Below are 25,672 nucleotides of genomic sequence, written 5' to 3' on the forward strand. Positions count from 1 at the left end.
CTCACTTAACCCTGGATTCTGTCTACTTATTTCTGGAAACCACTGCTATCAAGTGATAAACAAACAACAACAATAACAACAACAACGATACCAAAAAATAAAAAACAAAAACAAGGAACAAAGCCAAAGCCCTGGAATACCTTGTATTACTTGTCTTTCAGATCTAATGACTCAGTGATAGTTGGAAGTATTGACTATACCTTCATTCTTGAAATATTCTTTCCAAGTTCCATCACAGCATACCCTTTTGTTCCTCACCCTCACCCCATGCCCCCACCTCTCTCTTGCCATATATCATTTATTTTTACTTGGTGAACTATTTTTATTCTCTACCTCTTTTAAACTGATGGGATTCCCCAAGGCACCATCTTAGGTTCTCCCCTCTTCTGATCCTACAACTTATTTGAAGAGTTTAAACTACCATCCATATTTCTTTAATTTTAAATTATTATCTTCATCCAAGATTTCTTGCTTAAGATTCTGATCCACAGACTGAAAATCTACCCCTAAAGAACCAATCACACCCATCCTCTTATACATCCTCTCTCTATATATATGTTGCCTCTATGTTTATGATATCCTTCTAATTATATAACATCACTGATGAAGGATTTGAGCAAGTTAGTTAATACAGAAATGGTTGCCACAATAAGAAGCAAATTATCAGTGGTCCTTTACTTTGATTATATTCTAATCAAAATCAGGATTAACCATTGGATTCAGAACAAGTTAGTACTAAAAATCGATCTCTAGTACAATTCTAAGGACTTTTTCTTCCTTAAGTCAGAATGTGTACCAGTTATCTAGTTATCATAAATAAATATCTATGTATTATATCTCATATAATATATAAAAAATCTGGACAGATTTTCTGTCTACTAAATGGAATATTTTTGGCATCTATAACAATTGCTTTAATTACTATTCTGTCTAAAACCTGTGATGATATAGTTTGGCTACAACACCTAGAACACTCAGTGAATTAAAGCCTCTTATTACAAATGGATAAAAGAAAGTTAAACATCCGATATGGCCCCATATTCAATGAAGTGTCTTGTATTTATATGTTTCTGTGTGTGTGTTTGCATTAAACAGAGAAAGAGTCACATGGCTTTAGACTTTGAGTCCAAGGCTTTCAGCATCATTCATGTTAGAGATTGTTTATTGCACTTACTACCAAATTACCTAGGGATAATAAAATACAAGCATTAGTTTCATGACAATAAAAATAAGTATTGAAAAGTGGAAGGATTTCAATTCACTAGTGGGATTTTTTTCAACAGTGATATTAAATGATTCATTTTACTGTTTTTGTAAAAAAGAACTCATGTATTTCGTGAAATGGCTTACTTGTTTTGGTGCTACTTAGACATAAAGACACACAAAGTTCAGTTAGCCAACTGAAAGCATAACAGTTAATAATTTAGAAAAGAAATTTCAAACAGTATTTTAGTATGAGTAATTTTTAGGTTAGAGTTTACAGAAAAAAATGTACAACTATTCTTCAATATTTATATAAAAGGAACATTTTAAATAAAAGCCAAATTAATTAGAGTTTTAACAATTCATAACATAAATGGTAGTGGTTTTAAAATCAATAAATATACTAGGATTTTCAATATTTTCAATTTTCATTATGTAGGTATAAAAGATCATCAACAAACTTTTAAGAAAAAAGAAAAAACTGACAACCAATTAAAAACTTCCTTTTCCTCTAAAGGAAATTCTATCTCATCTCAAGTATATAAAGAGTTGCTAGAGTAATGGCTTCTGTTGCTTTATGTTTATACAGGCAAACAAAATTTCATTAATTGGCCCTGAACTTCAAATATTCCTGTCACATACATTCCATCTCATTGTGTTGTTTTTCTACGAGAAATTTGTTTTATCTTAGAAACAAGCAATGTTGCATAAAATTATATGTGCACAAATTTTTGTGGAAGATAGGGCACAAAGTACAGCGCATCTTGTTTCGTGTTTCTATTTATGGTTATGTGTTTCATCTACACTTATAAATGACTCCCAGTTTGTGTGCAGAAATCCTGTTAAAGGCTCTAGTTGATTACTGAAGCCCATAGTAGGGATTTAAATTCAAAATGTGATCAGAAAAGCAATGCGTTCAGACTAAAGGGTCTTGAAACCAACAGAATTAGCACTTAAACTGCTCATAAGAACAAATGGTCATCCTGTGCTTAATTCTTCAATGTCAACGCCAATTTTATTATCTCAATGATTATTCTGGCATTTTTCCTTTGGTTCTTCATTTTCTGCATATACAAATACATAAGCAGTTAAGAGAATTTGTGGCATATTTTTCTAGGGAAGTAGTAAAACACACTATTACATCAATGATTTGCATACTGCAGGCAAAAATTGTTCCAGGAATTCAATTAAACAATTAGTTGCTTTAATTTCCATTAAATTTTACAGCTGAAAACAGAACTCATAATTAATAATATACCACAAAAGCATAATTAGTATATGTAATTTGATTTTTGCCTATACTACTAAAATTTTAAAATGTCAAATTGCTCATAATGGCAAAAGACATTGGATAATCTGCTTTTGATAATCTTTCCAAATCAGTGATTGCCTTCAAGCTCACTGTGATCCTGGCATGATAGCACACAACAAACTTTGCCATGAACTACTCAAAAGAAGATGGTGAATATAATGCCTTTTATGACTGCAAAGGTTATAAAATTATATAGAAAGGAACTTGATAGCTATAAAATAGTTCACATCTTTCATTTATTTCACAAACATTAATTGAGTACATGGTATGTACCAGGCATTGTTCTGTGTTTGAGAATATGTATCCAGGAATGGAAAGGGAGAGACCTGATACAAATTCCTGTCCTTTGGAACTCACATTCTACACAAAAGATCCAGAGCTCAGCTTGCCAGATGCTAGAGAGTAAAATATGCACTGTACCTGTGAGCTGTCGCCGCCTACTTTTTGTGGCTTCACAGTTCGTAGAGCAGGGCGTAAACTTGGACCAAGCAGTGAAGGTGCAGTCTTCTCGACACAGGACTGTGCATTCTTGCACGAGGGCAGGCATGCCATTTGTCTGCTTGAGGCATTCCATCATTTCTGCTGACTGGTTGTCATCAGAGATGCATGAGACAGCTGAAGAAAAGCATAGATTATCTTGTTATTATTTTGATTAAATCAGTCAGCTGCTGGTTCTTTGACAAGACAGCAGAATCCCCCAATGTTTAAAAATTTGGGTTTCCATAAATGGTGCAAATGGTGTTCAACATAGCTAACCTTATTTCTCCCTGGAAATTAAATTTTTATTGTTGCCATTAGAAGTATTTGAGGATTTAATTGGTTTCATTATTAATCCAAACCCTGCATTGACAGCAACCAAAATAACATCCAGTAATTTATTGTACTTCCTGCTCCTCAGCATCTGATCTCTAGAGATGATATAAAACTAAAAAAGGGAATATATAAGAGTAAGATGAGAACACTAAAAGGAGAAAACCACTTAAAAAAATCATATGGACTCCTCTTAGATGTGATATTTTTTCTTGTTTAGATGACGCTTATAAAAGTAGATCTATTTTCACTTCACAGTCAGTATTTTAAAAGGAATTTCTGCTGTCTGTAAATAAACATTTTCCTCCTTATTAATTGTTATGGATCAGTTTAAATTTTTAATTCTTTTTCAAGTACAAGCATAGTCTATTCAGATCATTTCCATTGCAAATATCTTTTATTTTTAAAATTTTATTTTTCCATAAGTTATTGGGATACAGGTGGTATTTGGTTACATGAGCAAGTTCTTTCATGGAGATTTGTGAGAACCTGATACAACCATTACCTGAGAAGTATACACGGCACCATATTTGCTGTCTTTTATCCCTCTCCACCCCCCACTGTTCCCACCAAGTCGCCAAAGTCCATTGTATCCTTCTTATGCCTTTGTGTCCTCACAGCTTAGCTCCTACATATCAGTGAGAACACACGATGTTTGGTTTTCCATTCCGGAGTTACTTTACTTAGAATAATAAAATAATAGTCTCTAATTTCATCCAGGTCTCTGCAAATGCTGTCAATTAATTCCTTTTTACAGCTGAGTAGCATTTAGTATATAGTGTGTGTGTGTATATGTGTGTGTGTATACACCAGTATACATATATGTATATATATATCTATACCTATATGCATATTTATATATATAAATATATAACTACATATACATATATATTTATATATAGATACATATATATCAGAGTTTATATATATATGTATATAGAGTTTATATACAGATACATATATATCAGAGTGTATATATATATATCAGAGTCTATATATACATATATATATATATCAGAGTTTCTTTATCCACTTGTTGATTGATGGGTATTTGGGTTGGTTCTACAATTTTGCTATTGTGAATTGTGCTGCTATAAATCTGTGTGTGCAAGTAAGTATCTTTTTCGAATAACGACTTCTTTTCCTCTGAGTAGACACCCAGTAGTGGCATTGCTAGATCAAATGGTAATTCTACTTTTAGTTCTTTATAGCTTTTCAGTTTCTCTCACACACTTTGTCAGCTACAATCTCTCTAGTCATTCCTTAAAATAACTAATAATCTTAAGATAATACATTTTTAAAATTTTGCTTAAATTTTTATTGAATTCTTTGGACTGATGCCATTTACTTTATGAATGAATGCATAATACTTTGGTGCATCTTTTTCACTCTGGTTAATTATAAATTCTCAAAGAATGTACCTTTATATTCTCTAGATCAATATTTCTCAACCTTGGCACTATTGAAATTTTAGATTGGAGTTTTTTTTTGGGGGGGGGGGTTGCAAATGAATGTTGTGCATGGTGAGATATGTAGCAGCATCTCTGGCCTCTACCCATTAGATGCCAGTACCATACACCCCTCTTAGGTGGTGACAATCAAAACTGTCTCCAGGCATTGCCAAATGTTCCCTTGGGTGCAAAATTGCCCCAGTTTAAAACAACTCTTCTAATTCCTAACCATGGATGTATATGAGAATGCACAGAATCCATGGTATCACTTCAGATCTGCTGTATTAACATCTCTGGGTGAGAAATCAGGGAAAATCTTTGTGTTTAAATGGCCCACATAATTCTGGTCTACCCTGTCTACTGACTATCCATATTTGGCATTATGCCTTAGATATGTTGTGTGTTAATGGATATTTACTCAATTCATCATTCTAAAGAAATCATAGTTCAGGATCTTTTTTATTATGGTTATTTAAAATCTGTTATGTGAATGGAACAAAAAGACCACAGCTTAGAATCATCTTAAAAACTTTTTATATAAACTTCTCTTATACAGGGTAAGTGTTTACAAGGGCTTTCAGATGCCCATTCTTCTTATATTCTGAATTTATTTCTTTATTCTGAGCACATCAGAGAACATGTCTATCTAAATACCATAAATCTTTTTTTTTTCTTTTTTAGAACTGGTGAAAGCCAAACTCATTTAATGCTTTAGAACCAAGGAATTAGCTAAGATGACAATGGAAGCATACACAATACTTCCCAGTTTGTACATCTGCTCTGTGGCAGGTGGAGCTATTCATTCACTTTGAATATTTTTTGTTTTTGTTTTTATCCACGTTGCAGGAACAAAATCCATCATACATCATGCCAACATCACCTGCATTTTCTTTGTTGGGAATATTGCAGCCATTAATGATGAATATAGCAAGACATTTTATCTTAAGTAGGGTACAAGCAAATGTTCTTTGAATTGCTTGTTTAGATAACCAATTTAGAGTCAATTTAGAGAACTTATTATGTTGCCAACTTAATTTTTTTCCAAAATGGCAATGCACTGAATAACATGAAGATACATTTTAAATACTTTCAAAAGCACTGCTATATGAAATTTAAACCTCTTTTTTTTCTTTCTCTCTCTCTCTTTTTTTTTTTTTTTTTTTGAGATAGAGTTTCACTTCATCACCTAGGCTGGAGTTCAATGGTGTGATTTCAGCTCACTGCAACCTCTGCCTTCCAGGTTCAAGCAATTCTCATACCTCAGCCTCCACAGTAGCTGGGATAACAGGCATCCACTATGCCTGGCTAATTTTTTTTGTATTTTTAGTAGAGACAGAGTTTCACTTGACCAGGCTAGTCTTGAACTTTTGACCTCAAGTGATCCACTCACCTCGACCTCCCAAAGTGCTGGGATTATAGGTGTCAGCCACCACATGTGCCTGAAATTTAAACCTCTAGATGTATAGAAATAATTTTTTTTTCAATTATGATAAATTATTTTAGAACATTTTATTCACATAATTTCTTTTGAATACGTTTAGAATTTAAAAGCCATGATAAACACAAATTGAATGATATTTTCAAGATCTAGAAACTATCTAAATTTGAATATATTGTATTTACAAAGATCTGTATTGAACTTTTCGAGTTAACAAAGGAAAGCATAAAAAATCTAAGAAAGAATAGCTATAGGTTAGGGTGGAATTCACACATACTTTACTCAAGTAGCAATGAGTGAAAATTTCAAGTCTAAACAAGTAGTTATGTGAACTAAGATAAGTTATTTAATTCCTCATGGCCTTGTTTCTTCATCTTTAAAATGAATATAATAAGAGTATCTATAACAAAGACTAGTGAGAATTTTTGAAACAAGCCTCACACACACTAAGGAGCTTTATAAATGCTATTACTATCCTTTATATTTGTTTTTAAATACAGCAGGCTGATCATTCTCCAAGCAAGTATATGTACACACATTCTCTTTGCCATGCCTCATTTGTTTCCTGGTCATCTTTAGTGTGTAAAGGATAAAGGTAAGGAGAAAATCTTGTTTGCATCTTTACCTGATATGATGCTAGATTTGTAGGCATCAGTAATGAACTAATAGCTCAGATATGGTGAAGTCACATTCACTGAATTAACAGAGCTGTGCAAAGCAAATCAGTTTGTTTCTCTGTATAACTTGGTAAAGTAGCTTAGTTGAGGCATTTGGGTTTTCTAAATGCCATCAAATGAATGCAAATTAGGACATGATGCTTGATAGCACCAATATTAGCCTGAAGACCATACCTTCCTTAATGGTAACCCAAGGATGAAGGTCACTGAAAAACTACAGACGAGAGGAAGAAGTGGAGGAAAAAGAAAAACCAACTACAGAACTACAGATCACGCAATCATCAGTTCAGACCAGGAATTAGTTTACAGGTTTCTTCTAGTTCAGAATTCCAATTTATTTTCAAGTGGGAAGAATCACTGGAAATGAAAACACTAAAAAGTTAAATGAAACTTGCCTTCTTGGGAATGTTCTAGTATAAAAGTAACCATTTTATTCATAAACATTAATTGAATGACTGTGTATTGAACTATACTAGAGGGATATGAAAACACTAAAGAAATAGCAAGTAAGAAGGCTGCAGGACTGGAAAATCAGCAAAGCACACAAAACAAATACACAAAGGAAATTAGAAGACATTTAGAATCAATGGGAATAAGCAGTCACAGGTACAACCCAACTCAGAGACCCCTTCCATTGTACAACTCCCGGGGAAAGAAATTTTAAAAATGTATTAGTGGCTGGGCATGGTGGCTCACGCCTGTAATCCCAACACTTTGGGAGGCCAAGGCGGGCGGATAACCTGAAGTCGGGAGATCAAGACCAGCCTAACCAACATGGAGAAACCCCATCTTTACTAAAAATAAAAAAAATTAGCCAGCATGGTGGTACATGCCTGTAATCCCAACTACTTGGGAGGCTGAAGCAGCAAAATTACTTGAACCCAGGAGGCAGAAGTTGCAGTGAGCCGAGATTACACCATTGCACTCTAGCCTGGGCAACAAGAGCAAAACTCCGTCACAAATAATAATAATAATAATAATAATAATAATAATAATAATTAGTTATACATAACCTACAATATAATTCTGGGGCCAATATGAAAGACATATAGCCTCCTTAAATCAGCGAACATTTCTGAGTATTAAATCAGAAGTAGAAACCTACAGATAAAACTATAGGCTTTCAGGTCCCACTCCTACTGCCAAGGCTGCAGCACTGGGACTTCTTCTCCCTCACCATGCTGACTCTTTGCCATGTCAGCAGTTTCCCCTAAGCCAGGCATTCAACTGGGCACCTGAGGACTGCCTCATCACTTACATCAGGGCTGTCAAATGCAACTGCCACTGGTGGGCCTGAGTACAAGCTTGTCCTGTCTAGCTCCACCCACCTTCATTCTCTGCTCCAGGACATAGCACAGGATCCAGGCTCCTGGGGTTCCATGGCCCAATCCACCATGTGGGACATCCAAGTACTTCTCTCAGGAAAGAGAGGTTGGCATAAATCCTACCAATACCACTGCAGCCAGCTCTAACCTGCAAGAGCTACCTACTAGACTGGAGGCCAGCCCACACAGCCGATTGCAACAATCCCTAACACAAAATCACATGCCCAGGAAGAAGAACAGTTTCTCATGACCACTGCCATCGCTCATTGCTTATTCCACCCCAGCTGCCGAAGATGTCATAAGCCTGCTCATCCACCCAGTATACCACTACTACAACTGCATTCAAGAAAGATACCACATTAAAGCTATTTATAGCCAAGGAAATCATAGAGGCTTTGCCAATACAGGTATCCAGAAGCAAAGCCAAATGACCCTAACCAAGCATCATAGTCACATCATCAAGAAAAGAAGTGCAGCCGGGCGCGGTGGCTCAAGCCTGTAATCCCAGCACTTTGGGAGGCCGAGATGGATGGATCACGAGGTCAAGAGATCGATACCATCCTGGTCAACAAGGTGAAACCCCGTCTCTACTAAAAATACAAAAAATTAGCTGGGCATGGTGGCGCGTGCCTGTGATCCCAGCTACTCAGGAGGCTGAGGCAGGAGAATTGCCTGAACCCGGGAGGCGGAGGTTGCGGTGAGCCGAGATCGTGCCATTGCACTCCAGCCTGGGTAACGAGCGAAACTCTGCCTAAAAAAAAAAAAAAAAAAAAAAAAAAAAGAAAAGAAGTGCTCCTCCCAATAAAAAAAAAAAAAAAAAAATTCACAAATAAGAAGCTACTGTTGCTCTGATGTCCAGAAATCAATGAAAAGGTACAAAAAGCATGAAAAAAAGCAAGGTACTATGATACCCTCAAAGAAACATAGTAATCCTCCTCCAGCAATAGATGCTAACCAAAAAGAAATTCTCAAAAGGTATTCAAAGTACAATATTTAAAGAAGCTGAATGCAAGAGATGCAAAAGAAATCAGAAAACCAATTTAGGATATGAATAAAAGAAAGAAATCAGAAAAACAATGTAGAATATGAAGAAAAATCAAGACAAAAAAATTAGAAAATCAATTTAAGATATGAATGAAAAAATTACCAAGGTGATAGATACCATTATGAAAAACAAAACAGAAATAGTAGATCTGAAAAGTTAATTGAAGAAATTTCAAAATATTTAAAAAATGTTAACAGCAGATTAGACCAAGTAAAAGAATCTCAGGACTTGAAGACATATATTTTGAAATAATCTAGTCAGACAAAAATAAAGAGAAAATAATATAAATAATGAACAAAGCCTTCAAGATGTTTGGAACTATATATACTGGGTGAACTTAAGAATTACCAGTATTTCTGAGGAGAAAGAAAAATAAAGAAGTTTAGAAAACCTATTTAAGGAAACAATTGATGGAAACATCCTTATTCTAGCTAGTGATTTAGATATTCAGATACAAAAGGCCCAGCAATCCTCAGAGAAATACACTGCAAAATAAAATTCGCCCTGATACATTATCATCAGACTATCTAAAATCAAATAGAAGACAAGAATTTTTAAAGCAGCAAGATAAAAGTGCCTACTCATCTATAATGGAAACTCCATCAGACCAACAGCAGATTTTTCAGCAGAAAACTTACAGGCCAGAAGAGAATGGGAAGGCATTTAAAAAGTGCTGAAAGAGGCTGGGTGTGGTGGCTCACATCTGTAATCTGAGCACTTTGGGAAGCCAAGGCTGGCAGATCACCTGAGGCCAGGAGTTTGAGACCAGGTTGGCCAACGTGATGAAACCCCATCTCTACTAAAAATAACAAAAGTAGCCAGGTGTGGCAGTACATGCCTGTAATCCCAGCTATTCAGGAGTCTGGGGTGGAAAAATAGCTTGAACTCAGGAGGCGGAAGCTGCAGTGAGCCAAGATAGCGCAGCTGCACTCCAACCTGGGCAACAGAGCAAGACCCAGTATAAAAAAAAATGATGAAAGAAGAAAACTGCAACCAAAAATTTTATGGATAGTAAAATTAAGCTTCATAAATGAAGAAAAAATAAAGTATTTCCCAAATAAGGAGATATTGAGGAAACTCATTACTATCAGACTGGTCCCACAAAAAATGTTCAGGGGTCCTAAACATGGAAATGAAAGGTTGATATTTACCACCATGAAAACATTAAAATGTATAAAACTCATGAGTCTTATAAAATAATCACACAAAGAAGGAAGAGAAAGGAATTGAATGGCAACACAACAGAATTTCACCTAACCACAATTTCACCTAAAGACAAATATGACAGGAGTAAAACGTCACATGTAAATATTAACCTGAATATAATAAATACAATTTACATTCCTCTTAAAGGATATAGATGTATTAAATTTCTGCTCCTCTTAAAAGATATAGATAAGCAAAATGAGAAAAAGAAAAGATGATCCAACCATAAATTACTTATAAAAAACTTTCTCTCTAAAGACACATATGTACAGAAAGAAAAGAGGTAGAAAAATATATTCCATGCAAACAGAAACCAAAAGGGAGCTGAGTAGCTATATCAGATAAAATAGACTTTAAATAAAAAAATGTTTATGAAAAGACAAAAATGGTCACTACACAATGATAAAGGGATCAATTCAGTAAGAGGACATAACAATTCTAAATATATATGTACCCAAAACTGGAACACCCAGACTCATAAATATTACTAGAACTCAAGACAGAAAGTGGCAGCAATACAATAATAGTGGAGGATTTAAACATCCTACTCAAAGTATTAGACAGATCATTGAGACAAAAAAGCAACAACAAAAAACATTGGATGTGAATTGGACTTTTGACTAAATGAACCAGCAGAAATTTACAGAACATTCTACCCAAATGCAGAATACACATTCTTCTTACCAGCACATGGAACATTCTCTAAGACAGACCATATATTAGGCCAAAACAAGCTTCAACAAATTTTTAAAAATCAAAATTGTGTAAAGGTATCTTCTTAAGCCATAACTGAATAAAACTAAAAATTGGTGACAAGAGGAACTTTGGAAACTGTACAAATACATGGAAATTAAATATTCCTAAACAATCATTGGGTCAAAGAAAAATTAAGATGGGAACTTAAAACATATTTGAAACAAAATGGAAAGACAACATACCAAAACTTTTTCGGGACAGTAAAAGTAGTACTAAGGGACTTCATATAAATTATATATTTATATATACTATATAATATAAATTATGTATTTATGGCCGGGCGCAGTGGCTCAAGCCTGTAATCCCAGCACTTTGGGAGGCCGAGGCGGGTGGATCACGAGATCAAGAGATCGAGACCATCCTGGTCAACATGGTGAAACCCCGTCTCTACTAAAAATACAAAAAATTAGCTGGGCATGGTGGCGCTTGCCTGTAATCCCAGCTACTCAGGAGGCTGAGGCAGGAGAATTGCTTGAACCCAGGAGGCGGAGGTTGCGGTGAGCCGAGATCGCGCCATTGCACTCCAGCCTGGGTAACAAGAGCGAAACTCCGTCTCAAAAAAAACAAAAAAACAAACAACAACAAAAAAATTTTGTATTTATTATATAAAAATATTTTATACATATTATAAACACATTTTATATAATATATAAATATATAATATATAAATATCTAAATATCTATATATAAATATATAACATATATAAAAATATATGTTATATATTTATAATTCATAAATTATATATAAAATATCTATTATATATTATAGATATTTATATATTTATATATAGATATTAATATATTATATATTTATATATTATATATAAAATATGTATATGTTTATATCTAATACATATAAAATATTTATATATAATAAATACATAATTTATATTATATATAAATATATAATTTATATATAAATACAAATATTTGTATATGTTTATATATTATATATTATATATTATAATATATATGTTATATATTTATATATATTTATAGATATTATATGTTATATATAAAACAAAATATATGTACCCCACAAAAAAAGTTCAGAAATTATATCTCAATTAAAAAATTGAAAAAAGTTAAGGATGATTCTTTTTTTTTTTTTTTTTACTGTTACCTTGCTTAAGTTATATAAATTATCTTAAGACTCAATGAACTTATCCATCAAATGGGATAATAATATGTGCATTGCAGAATAAGCTGATACAGATAAATTGCTTTGCACAAAACTAAACACTTAGTATATTAGTACACGAGGTCTGGGAAGTATGTACTACAATGAAAAAGCCCATTGAAAATGAAATGTCAGAAATGGTAGGAAAAAAGCATCTATTATCATTCGTCTTGGTTCTTGGCTCAGGAAGTATTTCCAAATTCCACCAAAGCCTCTTGAACCCTACAAGTATTACTAGAGCCTCTCTTACATGATAATGTTGAGGTCAGCAGTCTGCTGTGAACAATTACAAATGCACTGTGTGTGTGTATTTACACACATATACATAGTTATGAAAACTATAATATTATATTACTGTTATCTCTCTACCTTCCTGCCACTGCCACCACTGTGGCCTCCCAGAAGGAGGTGATAACCAGTGGGAAACCTGGCATAGAAAGGAAGAGTAGACATTTCCATCTTGAATGAAAGAGGTGTATAATGGATAGGTAGAAAAAAACATATGCCATTACAGAGAATTTGTCTGTCAGACATCTGCTATTTAGTTGAACTCTAAGTCCTGGATCCTTCAGATCATAGCAATTCACTCACAGAACACAATCTTAGAAAAAAGATTTCTCTTTTGGTACTTTTAGTTATTTTAAGTATTATACGATACCACTCGGAAAGATCTTTCCATTAGGATGAGGAATACATTTTTATACTTCTGACCCTTCTTGTTATATATTTCTACCTGTAATGAATTGTCTAAGGGGAGGGAGAATTTAATGCTTAATTATATTTCATTTATTTAACTTGGAAAAATGTTGTCTTTACTGGAGGAAAACTGTACTCCCAGATAAAATTATTCCAAATAGCTCTATAAGGATCTAATTATTGGGCATTGTTTGAAATTTAGCTACTTAAGCTGTGGGCAGAAAGCCCTCTGAGAAGTTGCCTGGGGCAGCTGAGTACCCTCATTAGGGAATGATGGAGAAGCAGGTGTCTGAGGCAAGCCACTCAGACAAGAGCACTCAAATGAGAGTAGTCACCTGGTAAGTAGGTGTGTCAGGGTTACCTAGAACCCACCAAAAATTTCCTTGATGACTGAGGTTACATGCTCCTATGCAAAGTGTCTAACAATCTACATAACACACAGAACTGAATTCAGCTACTTCATCTTTTTCTTCATTGCTACACAGGATGAGCCTTGGGAGAAAGGTGCCCAAAAGGGGAGGTCAGAGTAGAGAGAATAGTCATTAATTGCTTTCCCCCGGTATCTGATTCTTTTCCATTCTAGCAGCTTAAAAAAGAATACCCTGGCACAAAATGTAAAATTATCTGAAAACTTAGAAAAAAAAAGCAAAGCAAGAATGTCTCATACTTAATTTTTTAAAAAGAATTGCTGTTAATGGTAGGATAGTCAGGCAGCCCTCTTAAGATTAAGTAATGTCTCAAATCAGCAGATTATTAACTATTACTAAATGGCTGGTCTTTTTGCCCCATATCACCTCTAAACTTTGATAGTCAGATACGCTGTGATAAGTTTTGGTTCTTTTCAATTATGATATGAAGAGGGCAGGGGTTACTGGCCTTTTGATAAGAAATGATAATGTTCTCCCTGGAAAAACTATAAAAGGATGGAGCTTGCTACTTCAGATCATCACCTTCACCAAGGACACTGAAATTACTTTCCTGAAGTTGATTCTGACCAGAGTTCAACTTTAATAGTTAAAGAAAAAGGATAGAAAGAATTTCTTTCCAGAGGTCATAATTTCCAGGAAATGGGGGGTGATATGCTTGAAAAATTGAGGGCCTCTACCTATAAAGCTTTCTGTCGTGCAATAGCAGAGCACACCTCAGTTCAGCTGCACAGCTCAATTTACATGCACATCAAGGAGCTGAGAGAGTGGGAAGCAATTGCTCAGCTCACCAATGTTCCTACAATGTGTTCTATATGTCAGGCCCTGCACTAGTGGCCTAAGATACACCGATGAAAGAAACAAATACAATTTCACTACACTCAGGGGGCTGCAAGAGCACAGCACTGGAACCTCAGGCATCAGTCAGTGGATCCTTTCTGGAAGGAATGATGCATAAATGCTGAGTAAGACATGTCCTTTGAAAACAGCATGAACTTGGGCGGAGGCTTGCAACACTGTGAGAGCTGCGCAGAGAATCAAGCAATGTGACAGACTTGTTTCCTGCTCATGCTACTCACTTCAGTAGGAATATCTAAATTCCCCTTTGATAAGACTTATCATATGTATAATTACATGTTCAGTGTCTAATTTAATGACACTACATCAGGCTGTCCACATGTGTGGGTATCATGGTTAAAATGTAAGTGGAGGTAAGAACCACAAGTCCAAAGAGTGAAAGGTTATAATTAAAATTTTAAAAGGTATAATAAATTAGCTCTATTTCTACACCTTAACAAATACACCTTCATAATGACTTGAAACCAAGATTTCATAAAAGAATTCTGGGATGGCTTGGAGTTTCAGGTTGGAATATTGTGGCAGAAGGTCTCTGGTTTTACCCCGTCTCTTCTCACTCCCAGCTTGATTCTGTTCCAGAATGGACTTTCTTGCACATGTGTGTGGACATTGAAGTCAGTCCTCCAATGCTCAAGGCACAAATTGGCCAACTGTTGTTCACTCCTTGGCCTAGCATGTACACATAAACAGTGAAAGCTTTCCTCAGAGGTTAAGACTCAGAGGAGAGATCCCTGAAAACCCTAGAAGCTGGCTCAAGACCATTGGGCAGAAGTTCCAAGGTGCTGAGTACTGGGGAGAGTTTAGGCAGGGGGCTGAGTAGGGGAGCATGGGGTCTGGTGAGGCCCTCATCTGCCTTGTAGATTCCTTGCTCAAATATGAAGCACAGCAAGAAGGCCAAAGCAGGGACATGGAGGCCAGGGCAGGTACCCTCTTGCTGAATCTAAGGGCAGAACTACACTCCACTGAATTATTTCATCATGGGTTGATACAATCTTCCTTAAGAGCTCCCTACAAGGTAATCATGAATTAAAAACGCCAATTAACACTAGCTCAGTTCTGGCCATTTTAATTAGTTTCTTTCTTGTTTAAAATATTTCTTTTCAGGTAAAGATGCAATCTCTCTCTCTTAGTGACTTCCCCTTCCTCTCCCAAGATGACACCCAGGTGTCTGTGGCAGCCAGCAGGCACTCTGGCTCTGAATGAAATTCTTTCAAGTTCCCTGGGTCTTTGCTAGCCTCTGAAATAAGAGTGGCTGTAGTCCACCTGGTGACTGCTTGCCCTGGTGATAGTCAGTGCTGAGGTCTCAGTCTGAAGAATTCCAGATCCATTTCTCTCAGCCTGGTCAGGTGCCACATCTTCCAGCTAAGGAGGTCTCACACTGCCTCTGTACCTGCTGGGGTGAACCAGCTTGCAGGGGCCATATGATGACTGGCCTGGGAGGTGCAGGGTAGGCTCTTCTGCTAAGCCTGCCAGCCAGCACCATCAGCTACCATACCCTCCTAGAGCAGGGCATAGGCAACTTCTGGAGACTCTCGCTCCAGAAGGAGAACTCAGCGAGCACCTGAAAAGGCAGTAAGTCCCCTCTTCTGCCAAGTCACTCCAGGCTACAACTGTAAGACGACAGGGCCCATGCCACGTGGGAGTGGGATGCCTGTAGAGCATCTCTTCTCAAGATTCTAAACAGGAGATTGAACAGACTTTTCCTCCACCTCTGGAACATAAGTCTGAGTCAGGGGAAGCATGGTTCATGTTCCTTCATGCCACTTCCTTTCCCTAGCTCAATCTCTTTCCTGTTCCCTTCTTTCACCCATGCTGGCAGAAAGAGGAAACTTTTAATCCCTTCTGTCTGTCAGAGACTTCCATGGAATTACATCTCTCTCCCTTCTGAAATGGTATTTATCTTATCCCATTCCCTGAAGTTATAATGGCAGACAGGTTGCAGAGAATGAAATCTGATTGAATTAAGAGTATCACTTAAGGAGCATTTAAAAAAATATGAAGCCTGCCATCCATATGCTTCACCATGAGCTGAGTCCCAGGAGAGCTAAGCCTGTGACTGGCTTTTGTCCTGAAGTGTCTCCTAATAAGCTCCTGAGACATATTAAGATTCTGCTAAATAGAGCAGTTGGAATCTTTGAAGCCCACCTTGGAGCAGGAGGCAGAGGGTATTCACCATGTGCCTGGAGGGCAAAACTAGGTATCAGGTGCTGAAGACTTGGATGCTCTGCTGGAAAGCTCAACACCCTTGGTTCCTTAGTATAAAAAAAGTCCCATGAGATTTTGAAAAATGCTAATTTGTTTCAAAGATATATTCATTTCCTGTTGCTACTGTAACAAATAATTTACAAATTGAGTGATTTAAAAAAAAACATAAATGTATTCTTTTGCAATTCTGGGGGCCAGAAATTCCAAATCAGTTTTACCAGGTGTCAGGTTCTAACTGAGGTTGGAGGGGAGTTAGTGGGCAAGTGGCAGATAGCTGAAAAAACACTTGAGGAAAAGTAGGCAGTTTTGACATGGTTTTACCCTCTCTCTCTGGGCACAAGCAAACTTGAGCATGTGCCTGGGTATGACCCATGGATGCAAGCCATATGTACAGTATTAGGAGGGTAATTACACACTTTACAGACAATAGTGGCTCTGAGCCAAGCATGAGCTCATGTGTGTGATTATCTAATGCTCTTTACATGGCGTGGTGACATAATATGCAGAGTTGTGCACCAGCACTCCAAACTTGCTGAGTCATTCTGGACCAGATGTCTGCCTCTGCCTATTCTTGACTGCAGCACATCTATTTACCTTACACTCCTTCCCCAAGGCCAAGGGAGACATAGGCCTTGGACACACAGGTTCAATGCATAGGCCTTACATTCTGCCCACTAGGCTGAGATATTTTTTCTAGTGGGGAAATACACCCACAGGGTGGAACCCTGGACCCAGAAGCCACAGCAGTAACACAGGGAGGAACAACCCCAGGTTATGGTGGGCAACCACTCCATGGTGACATTACCCCAATATTGCTTTATACCTGAAGCCAGGTTTTTGTCTATCTTTAGGAGCATTGGGGCAGGCATCAACAGGTTACCATTTGTACCAGATGTGACTGAAGGAGGTCATCCTTTCTCCTAAGGGTCTTGTCACATGGCCTGGCCCCACATGGGCTGTTGGCCAACTAGCCACTTCTGTATTTTCCAAGTTGTTAACCACAAGGTTAAGCCTTGATAGAACACCCAGCTATTGGTACAGATTACCACGGGGGTCACCTCCTTGGTGATCACTGTCCATGCTGCTCTAAGTTCAGCCTATTGGCTACTTTGTCCACACCTAGTATCAAACCATGTGGTGTCATTACTAAGCTGGACTGCAACAAAGTCCAGGCAGCAGTAGCACCCTGGCTAGACCCATCTATATGCCATGCCCCACTGAGAATGGGGGGATGCCCTTCCTTAAACAATGAAGACTCAGGTTCTAGGGGTACCTCAGGCCCCATGACCTTATTGCACATTAAGACCACAGATCCCAAGACCTCTTGCAACTTTGCTCCTATGGGGCTTGTACTCAGTGTACTCTGCTGCTGTAAGAAGTGCACTGTCTCCGTCTGGGGGATTGTTACACATGATCCCACTCATCCTGCTATTGGGTAGGTCATCTGCATGAGGACTACAGACTATCCTGTCACACTCTCACAAGCCTGAAGGGTGGCATATACAGCCACTAGCTGTTTCTCTATCAAGGAATACTGGAGCTCAGCTCCCTTCCATAGTTGGGACCAAAAGCCTACTGGCATTCTCAAACACTCCATGTGCTGCCACAGGCCCCACCGAAACCATCTGTAGTCACATGCACATCCTGCTCAAATGGGCACCCCTGGTCAACTACCCATAGGGCTCATGCCTACTGAATAGACTGCTTGGCTGACAGGAAGACAGTCTCAGCTACATCTTCCCAATCTCAGGCAAGAGGAGTGTTGCCACTTCTAAATCTGCAAGAGAATCAGAGGTTAATATAATATTATCAACAAGACCATGATATATGGTGGGGCTATGCACATAGCCCTGCGTCAACACTGTGAAAGTCCATTGTTGTCCTCCCATGAAGACAAACTTTTCCTGGTTCTCTAGGGAAAGAAAAATGCATTAGCCAAGTCCACCACATAGTGACACTGTCCCAATCAAGTTCATGATAGACGTCACAGCTGCTGTGTAAAACATCTACCCCCAGAATATATCTACATTGATGTCTGCCAGCACCAGCGCTTGCCGTATGTTGATGGTGGACCAGTGGATCACTCATTTCATATGTAGCCTCCAGTTGTCCACTTCCCTCATCAAACAGAAAAGGCTTTACCGCCCCCCCACCCCCACCCCGCAACCTGGCTGCAGCATGTAGTCTTTGAGCTGAAATGCCTGGATGGCACTGGGTCACACAGCAATGTCCTTTTCCCGCTTAGGCATTTTCTGGAATTGCTGTTCCAAAGATAACTGTCTCCACAAAGTTAAGAGTAGTTCACTGGGCTGCTTATTGATTTTCTCTCAGTCAGCCCCAGCCGAAATCAAATCTATCCACATCTCTGAGTGTGTCACTCACGGAGGTCCCGTTTTCTCCTATGGTGGGGGCCCTGCAGGTGGTGCATCTTTGTCTTTATAGCACAGACCCCTCAATCCTACTGATGGCCTCTAGGCCTGCATTCACAGCAGCCACTAATTCCTTTCCCAAGCTCTGTAGCCAGGCATCCCGTTCCACACCTGTACCTGGAGGTCCCCATTCACAGTAGCTTCTAATTCTTTTTCTGAGCTATGTAGCGAGGCATCCAGGTGACCAGCCTGAGCCTAGAGCAGGCGTCCCCAAACTTTTTACACAGGGGGCCAGTTCACTGTCCCTCAGACCGTTGGAGGGCCACCACATACTGTGCTCCTCTCACTGACCACCAATGAAAGAAGTGCAGTGGGGGGTTGGATAAATGGCCTCAGGGGGCCGCATGTGGCCCGCGGACCGTAGTTTGGGGACGCCTGGCCTAGAGGGTCCTTCCCTCTGCTGCATCCCTCAGGGACTGGCTATGTACTTCTCACCACACTGTCAAAAACACCCATCCAACTCTGCCAGCAAATGCTCATTCCTTCTTGGTGCTCTGTGCTTCTAGCTGCTTCAGTGCCTTCTCCATGCTTGCAGGGGACCCATCTACTGCCACTCAGGTTTCCACTGGAGCCCATCTGAGCAGTACAGCTGCCACCAGGCACCACAACCCTTGTTGCAGCCCCATTGCTGACCCAGAATCAGTGCAGACTGAAGGCTCACACCCTCTCATATCCTGTTTGTGACACTAATTGTCAGGTTCTAGCAGAGGTTTGAGAGGAGTCAGTGGGCAAGTGGCATGTAGTTGGAAAAACACTTGAGGAATTGTAGACAGTCTTGATGTGGCTTTTCTCTCTGGGTGTGAGTCTGGGCACGTGTCTGGGCACAAGCCATATGCATGGCGTTAGCAGAGTGATTATACCTTTAACAGACAATAGTTGCTCCAAGTCAAGCACGAGCTCATGTAGGGGATTACCTAATGTAACTCACATGGTATAGTTACATAATGTGCAGAGCTGTGCGCCTGTGTTCCAAACTCACTGAGTCATGCTGGACTGGATGTCTACCTTGGCCTGTTCTTGACCACAGCACATCAATTTTCCTTACACCAGGCTAATGCCAAGGTGGCAGTGGGTCTGGTTCCTTCTAGAGGCTCTAGGAGAAAATCTATTATCTCATCCTATTCAGCTTCCAGAGGCTGCCTATACCACTCACACATAGCCCCTTCCTCCCTCTTCAAAGCCATTTTCCAGGAGACAGGTCACCCTGGCCAGCTTCCTCATTGGGGAATCAAACCCCAGCCCTTCCCCCTGGAATTTAATCACTGGAGCTTGACAAACTAACCATTCTACATATTCATATCCTCTGAGAGGATTTCTAGCAATCTCATTACTGTGATATCTGTAAGTAGAAGAGATTTTTTACTTGCTATTATACAAAGAAATCTATTTGGAAGTTAAAGCCCGTTCTTGCCGTACCCCAAGTGCTTTCCTTCTCTTCTTGCATTTGATCTCTCCCTGTGCAGCACCCAGTTTGTGGGAGCATGGTATTTGGAGGCCCCATTCTTCAAAACCAATGTTTGAGGAAAGTGTGTACTTATGATTACATGCTGAATGACATACATGCAACTTTTGAGTAGGAACAGCATGAGTTTTGAAAATTGAATTAAACAATAAACCCGTAATTGCTTGTTAGGGTGCTTTAATCAACTCATAAGTACCATATGCGAAGCTGCGTGGCTGCAGGAGCCCAATTATAAGCTTGCTTATGGAAAGATACAACTTATTTTGCATGTTGGAAACATACTCTCCAATTATTATTGCTTCAATAAATGAATTTTTAAATAAATAAATGCTTAGTAAGCTAGTAATATATACTTAGTCCCTCGGTAACCTGGAAACACTTTATTTAGGTTCTAATACAAGACCAGAAAATGAAGAGTTGAAAAATGCCCCTTTGCTTTATTCCAAGGCATTTGTTGAGCCCTGTAGCCCTCTGTTCCCAGATAAACAAAGAAGTTACACAGATGGGACTCTTGGCTTCAAGGTATCATTCATAAAGACTGACAATAATCAGCATTTCAGAAAAAAATGGATAAAATTGTAAACAATAAATCAGATATCAAGAATAGCTAATAAACATGTGGGTCACAAAGGAGGGAGGAGAAACATCTTAAATTCTGGCTGAAGATCTGTTGTGGCCAAGTCTGGAAGGGAATGCTAGAAATTGTGGTCAAGTTATTCAGCCATGATTGGAAGCAAAATAATCAGGACCAGCTCTGGGCTTAGGGAGTAGCTGGCGGACATGGGAATCACAGGTGCTCCAAATTAACTTACTAGCCAAGAAGTTAATCTGGAGTTCTTACTAAGGTACTTCCAGAGAATCAGAGTGAAAACTTTCAAGAATGAGTGGAGAAAGAATAATTGCCAGGAATCCTAAGCCCAAGGAAGATAAGTAATACATAATTGGGAGAAAATGTAGCCCTCGGATGATGTTTATGTGACAAGTGGTCTTGAACCTCGATCTTCTTCATTGACTATGATGAAACCATCCAAAATAAATATATAAGTACAAAAAGTAGCTTGCTTTTTAAGGAGGCTGCAAGACAAATCTCTTAATCCTCAACTACTCCCTTCCCTAAACTGGACCAAAGAAATATACACTCTGAACAGAAACAGTGGACATGCTGTGCAAAGTCGGCTCCAAAAGAAGTTCCTTAGCCACTCTTTCTTTTTAGATTGCCTCTTTAAGTCTTTCCTTCTACAAAGAAATATTAAAACATATATTAAAGAAAATCATCTGCCGGGCGTGGTGGCTCACGCCTGTAATCCCAGCACTTTGGGAGGCCAAGGTGGGCAGATCAGGAGGTCAGGAGTTTGAGACCAGCCTGGACAATATGGTGAAACCCTGTCTCTATTAAAAATACAAAAATTAGCCAGGCATGTTGGCACGTGCCTATAGTCCTGGATATTCGGGAGGCTGAGGCAGGGGAATTGCTTGAACCTGGGAGGCGGAGGTTGCAGTGAGCTGAGATTGCACCACTGCACTCCAGCCTGGATGACAGAGTGAGACTCTGTCTCAAAAAAAAAAAAAAAAAAAAAAAAAAAAAAAAAAAAAAAAAAAAGAAAAAAAGAAAGAAAGAAAGAAAGAAAGAAAGAAAGAAAGAAAACCATTATAAATGCATATAAATCATATTCGTCAAAACATTGGCAGCAATCATTCTAAATTAAGATCTGACAGTGAATATGAAGGAGCTTTCACTGCAACCAACCTTTTTTTTTTTTTCATAGATCAGTGATTCTCTCCCACATTTTACAACACCTTAGAGTAGCTCCATTTATTTCGGTTGGCTTTCTTTCATTAAAAGTAGTTCAATGGGGAATGACTACTATGGCGTTTCTTTTGGGAGTAATGAAAATATTGTGAAATTAGTGTGATGGTTGTACAATTCTGTAAATATACTAAAAGTCATTAAATAGTACACTTTAAAAGATAAATTCTGGCCAGGCGTGGTGGCTCACCCCTGTAATCCCAGCACTTTGGGAGGCTGAGGTGGGTGGATCATGAGGTCAGGAGTTTGAGACCAGACTGGCCAACATGGTAAAACTCCGTCTCTACTAAAGATACAAAAATTAGTCAGGCATGGTGGTGCATGCCTGTAATCCCAGCTACTCAGGAGGCTGAGGTAAGAGAATTGCTTGAATCTTGGAGGCAGAGGATGCAGTGAGCTGAGTTTGCGCCACTGCACTCCAGCCTGGGTGACAGAACGAGACTCTGGCTCAAAAAAAAAAAAGGAGCGGGGTGAGTTTTATCTCGACAAAGCTGTTACAGCAAAATTCATAATTTAAATCTTCTGAATATTAAATAAATATATGTAATTTTTTAATCGAGCTCAGACATCGTGTCAGAAAACAATGTCAACTAGATGCAGCTTTCCAGAAATCTTGAGAAGCATAAGCATGTGCTAGTTAGAAAAGAAATTATTTTCCCAAAAGTTATGCTGTAACTCATTTATATTAAGTTTTATAAATAAGAGTACACCCACAAATAAGGAATTAATATTTTGTCATTAATGCAGCTCTTTTCACATGCTTATGACCTTCAAAATTTTGTTTTAAAATTTTATTCTCCATTAAGAACAAAATAGACATTCATCTAGACTTTCTGCAATGTCATATTTACCAAATTAGAATTCTGCAGAATGCTATCTGAAGGACACAGTCAGTTGAACTATGAAACACAACAGTAATATAAACAGAATTTCTTCCCTAATAGGGCTCATAATCTACACAGAATGCTCACTTTTCACCACATAGGGGAAAACACACTAAATATATAATTATCTATGAATCAATTGCATTTTAGTGTATTCAGAATATGTAAGCATTGAATGGTGGTTAAAGTTAATTTCTTACTATGTTATAAAAATCTGCTAGGTAAGAAATCACCTAACTCCCCTTTTAAATGAGCATTCTTTTTCCTTCCTTCTTTCTACTCAGGGCTTCATTAGAGGTGTAAACTAATGGTGAGATGCTTTCTGATATTTCCAACTCATTTTTCTCACTGCCACTAAAAAGACATCACACCAGATTCCTTCAGAAATATCTCCTGCATACAAATTCTGTGTCTTCTGCTGAATGAAGTCTTCAATTCAAATTGTAGGAAAGTTTTTGGCATTTCTTTTATATATTTGGGGGGAAAATTAGACATACTTCATTCTACAGACTATTGCCTATAACTATGCAATATGCTAGAAGCTTTATGCTCCTTAAACCCCTATTTTATGTACATGTACAAGAGAAATGCATATTTGGCAGGAAGAAAGAATAAATATGCTAATTCACACACTGCATGTGTGTGATTTATTCCACTTTTGAAGGAATATGGCAGTATTTACATAAGTTTCACCTGTATCTCTGCAAACAGCTGTTGTGCAACTAACTTCCAAATCAGAAGAAAAAAATGGGCTGCGTAATTTTTAACAGTTGCTCCCGGTTTGACAGATGGATGGTGCTTTAGTCACCTGCTGCACTTCACATAAAGGCACAGGGAAGAGTTGGGCCAAATCACTGTAGCAGGTAATTATAGATTTTTTAAAACGTACTTATTCTTGAAGTATGAGAGGTAATACTCTTAAAAAGCCTGTGTACAACTGAGATTCTAACTACATCTGCCATGAAATAGGCTATCAGGATAATGAATGCTGCATCATTTATTAGGAAGCTAAACTTTGTGACATATAATTATTTTAGAAACAGTAACTAAGTAACAAATGGAATGTGAAACCTGAATTTAGAAATAATTTGCTGTTCTCCCATGAAAAACAGCTCCAAAGATCCAAGATATTAATTATCTCATTGCTCTAGAGAAACAATAAATCAGCACAATATTCACATTTATTTTCCCCACTTGCCAAAGTATATTCTACATTTTCGTATGGATCTGGCTACTTAAAACATCTTCTAAGGAACTTCCCTTTTTCTACAAAGGACTTCCTCTTTTTGGATCACTATGAGTAGTCATGCTTTGCATGGAATCATAATCGCCACCATTTTAACGTATCGTCTATTATGTACAAATCTGATGCCATGTCAGGAAGGCATTTGTTTTCGTTTTGCTTGTTTTCCTCCTGTATAGACTCTCCCAAGGTGTTGCTGAAATTATTTTTATTAATCTCCATATCTTCTTTGGTTCCTCTGGAGACCATGCATTTGCTACATTCTTTATTAAAAAAAAAAACAAAAACAAATTTGTTATACTTTAATTCTGTTCTAGAATCTCAAAGTTGATAAACTTCTACTATAAAAGTTTGAGTAATGGTGGATTCAGAGGATAATTTTGTAGTCCTTATGTAGTATATATATTCATTAGTCATACACCTTCACGTCTCGCATAAGACTTTTTAATGAAGAACAAGTCACTTCATATAATATGTAGATGGATTCCTGAAAAGTTGTATGCAAGAAACATGAAGGAAATTAATTTATTTTAATGCAATAGGGAAGCCTGCAATTGAAAGGCTTTCCATCCAGAATAATGGTATTTAACCTCAAAGATTCATTTTTCAATGTAAACAACCAATGTTGTGCTTATGTGAAATTGAATTTGCTTAAAGTGATATATATTTCAATACCAAATGACCTCCGTTTTTTTATGTACAGTGTTCTTTTTTTTTTCCTACTAAAATTAGCTGAGTTAAGTGTAAAACTGCCTTCCAATGTCTCACAAACTACAACTCCTGTAAGTCAGGAACTTGACTTATTTTGACCTCTAAACTCTGCAAAATAACCTTAATGTGACTAACAATATTCAATTTGCACATTTGACTACTTTGAGGTAGTACTGGCCACCCAGATGATTCAAATTACCAAGGGTAATTGGGTTGTAACCAGATCTGATAAAATGTTATGCTACACATTTGCTTCAAGTCTTCGTAGCACCCAAGTGGAACTTGTGTTTCAACCAAAGCGTTCCATAACAATGTCCAGGACCTGAGCACAACCTGAGGAGCAACGTGGCTGGTGATGATGGTCAATCTGGCTCTGGCTTTACCTGTGACAGCTGCATGACCCACTGGCTAGGCTCATGAAAACTCAAGTGTATTGATATGCAAAATGAAGGAGCTGGTCCTGGGTGATCTGGGTCCCTTCCAGCTCTAATACTCCATGAATACATTATGGACACAAGCATGTAGAGAGCATTTTTACGTGCACTGTTG

At 37.9% G+C, this 25,672-nt stretch overlaps 1 protein-coding gene across 2 annotated transcripts in view; it reads right to left on the reverse strand.

Moving 5' to 3' along the window:
* The window catches only part of THSD7B (thrombospondin type 1 domain containing 7B), a 1,060,674-nt gene that overhangs the window by 239,059 nt on the left and 795,943 nt on the right, over positions 1 to 25,672 (reverse strand). For both annotated transcript variants that reach the window (XM_074399739.1, XM_010330508.3), the window contains exon 13: positions 2,936 to 3,130. In XM_074399739.1, the coding sequence (XP_074255840.1) occupies positions 2,936 to 3,130 (195 nt within the window). The remainder of the gene's footprint in view (positions 1 to 2,935; positions 3,131 to 25,672) is intronic.

Source organism: Saimiri boliviensis, chromosome 5 (genome assembly GCF_048565385.1).
Source record: "Saimiri boliviensis isolate mSaiBol1 chromosome 5, mSaiBol1.pri, whole genome shotgun sequence".
Taxonomy (NCBI): Eukaryota; Metazoa; Chordata; class Mammalia; order Primates; family Cebidae; genus Saimiri; species Saimiri boliviensis.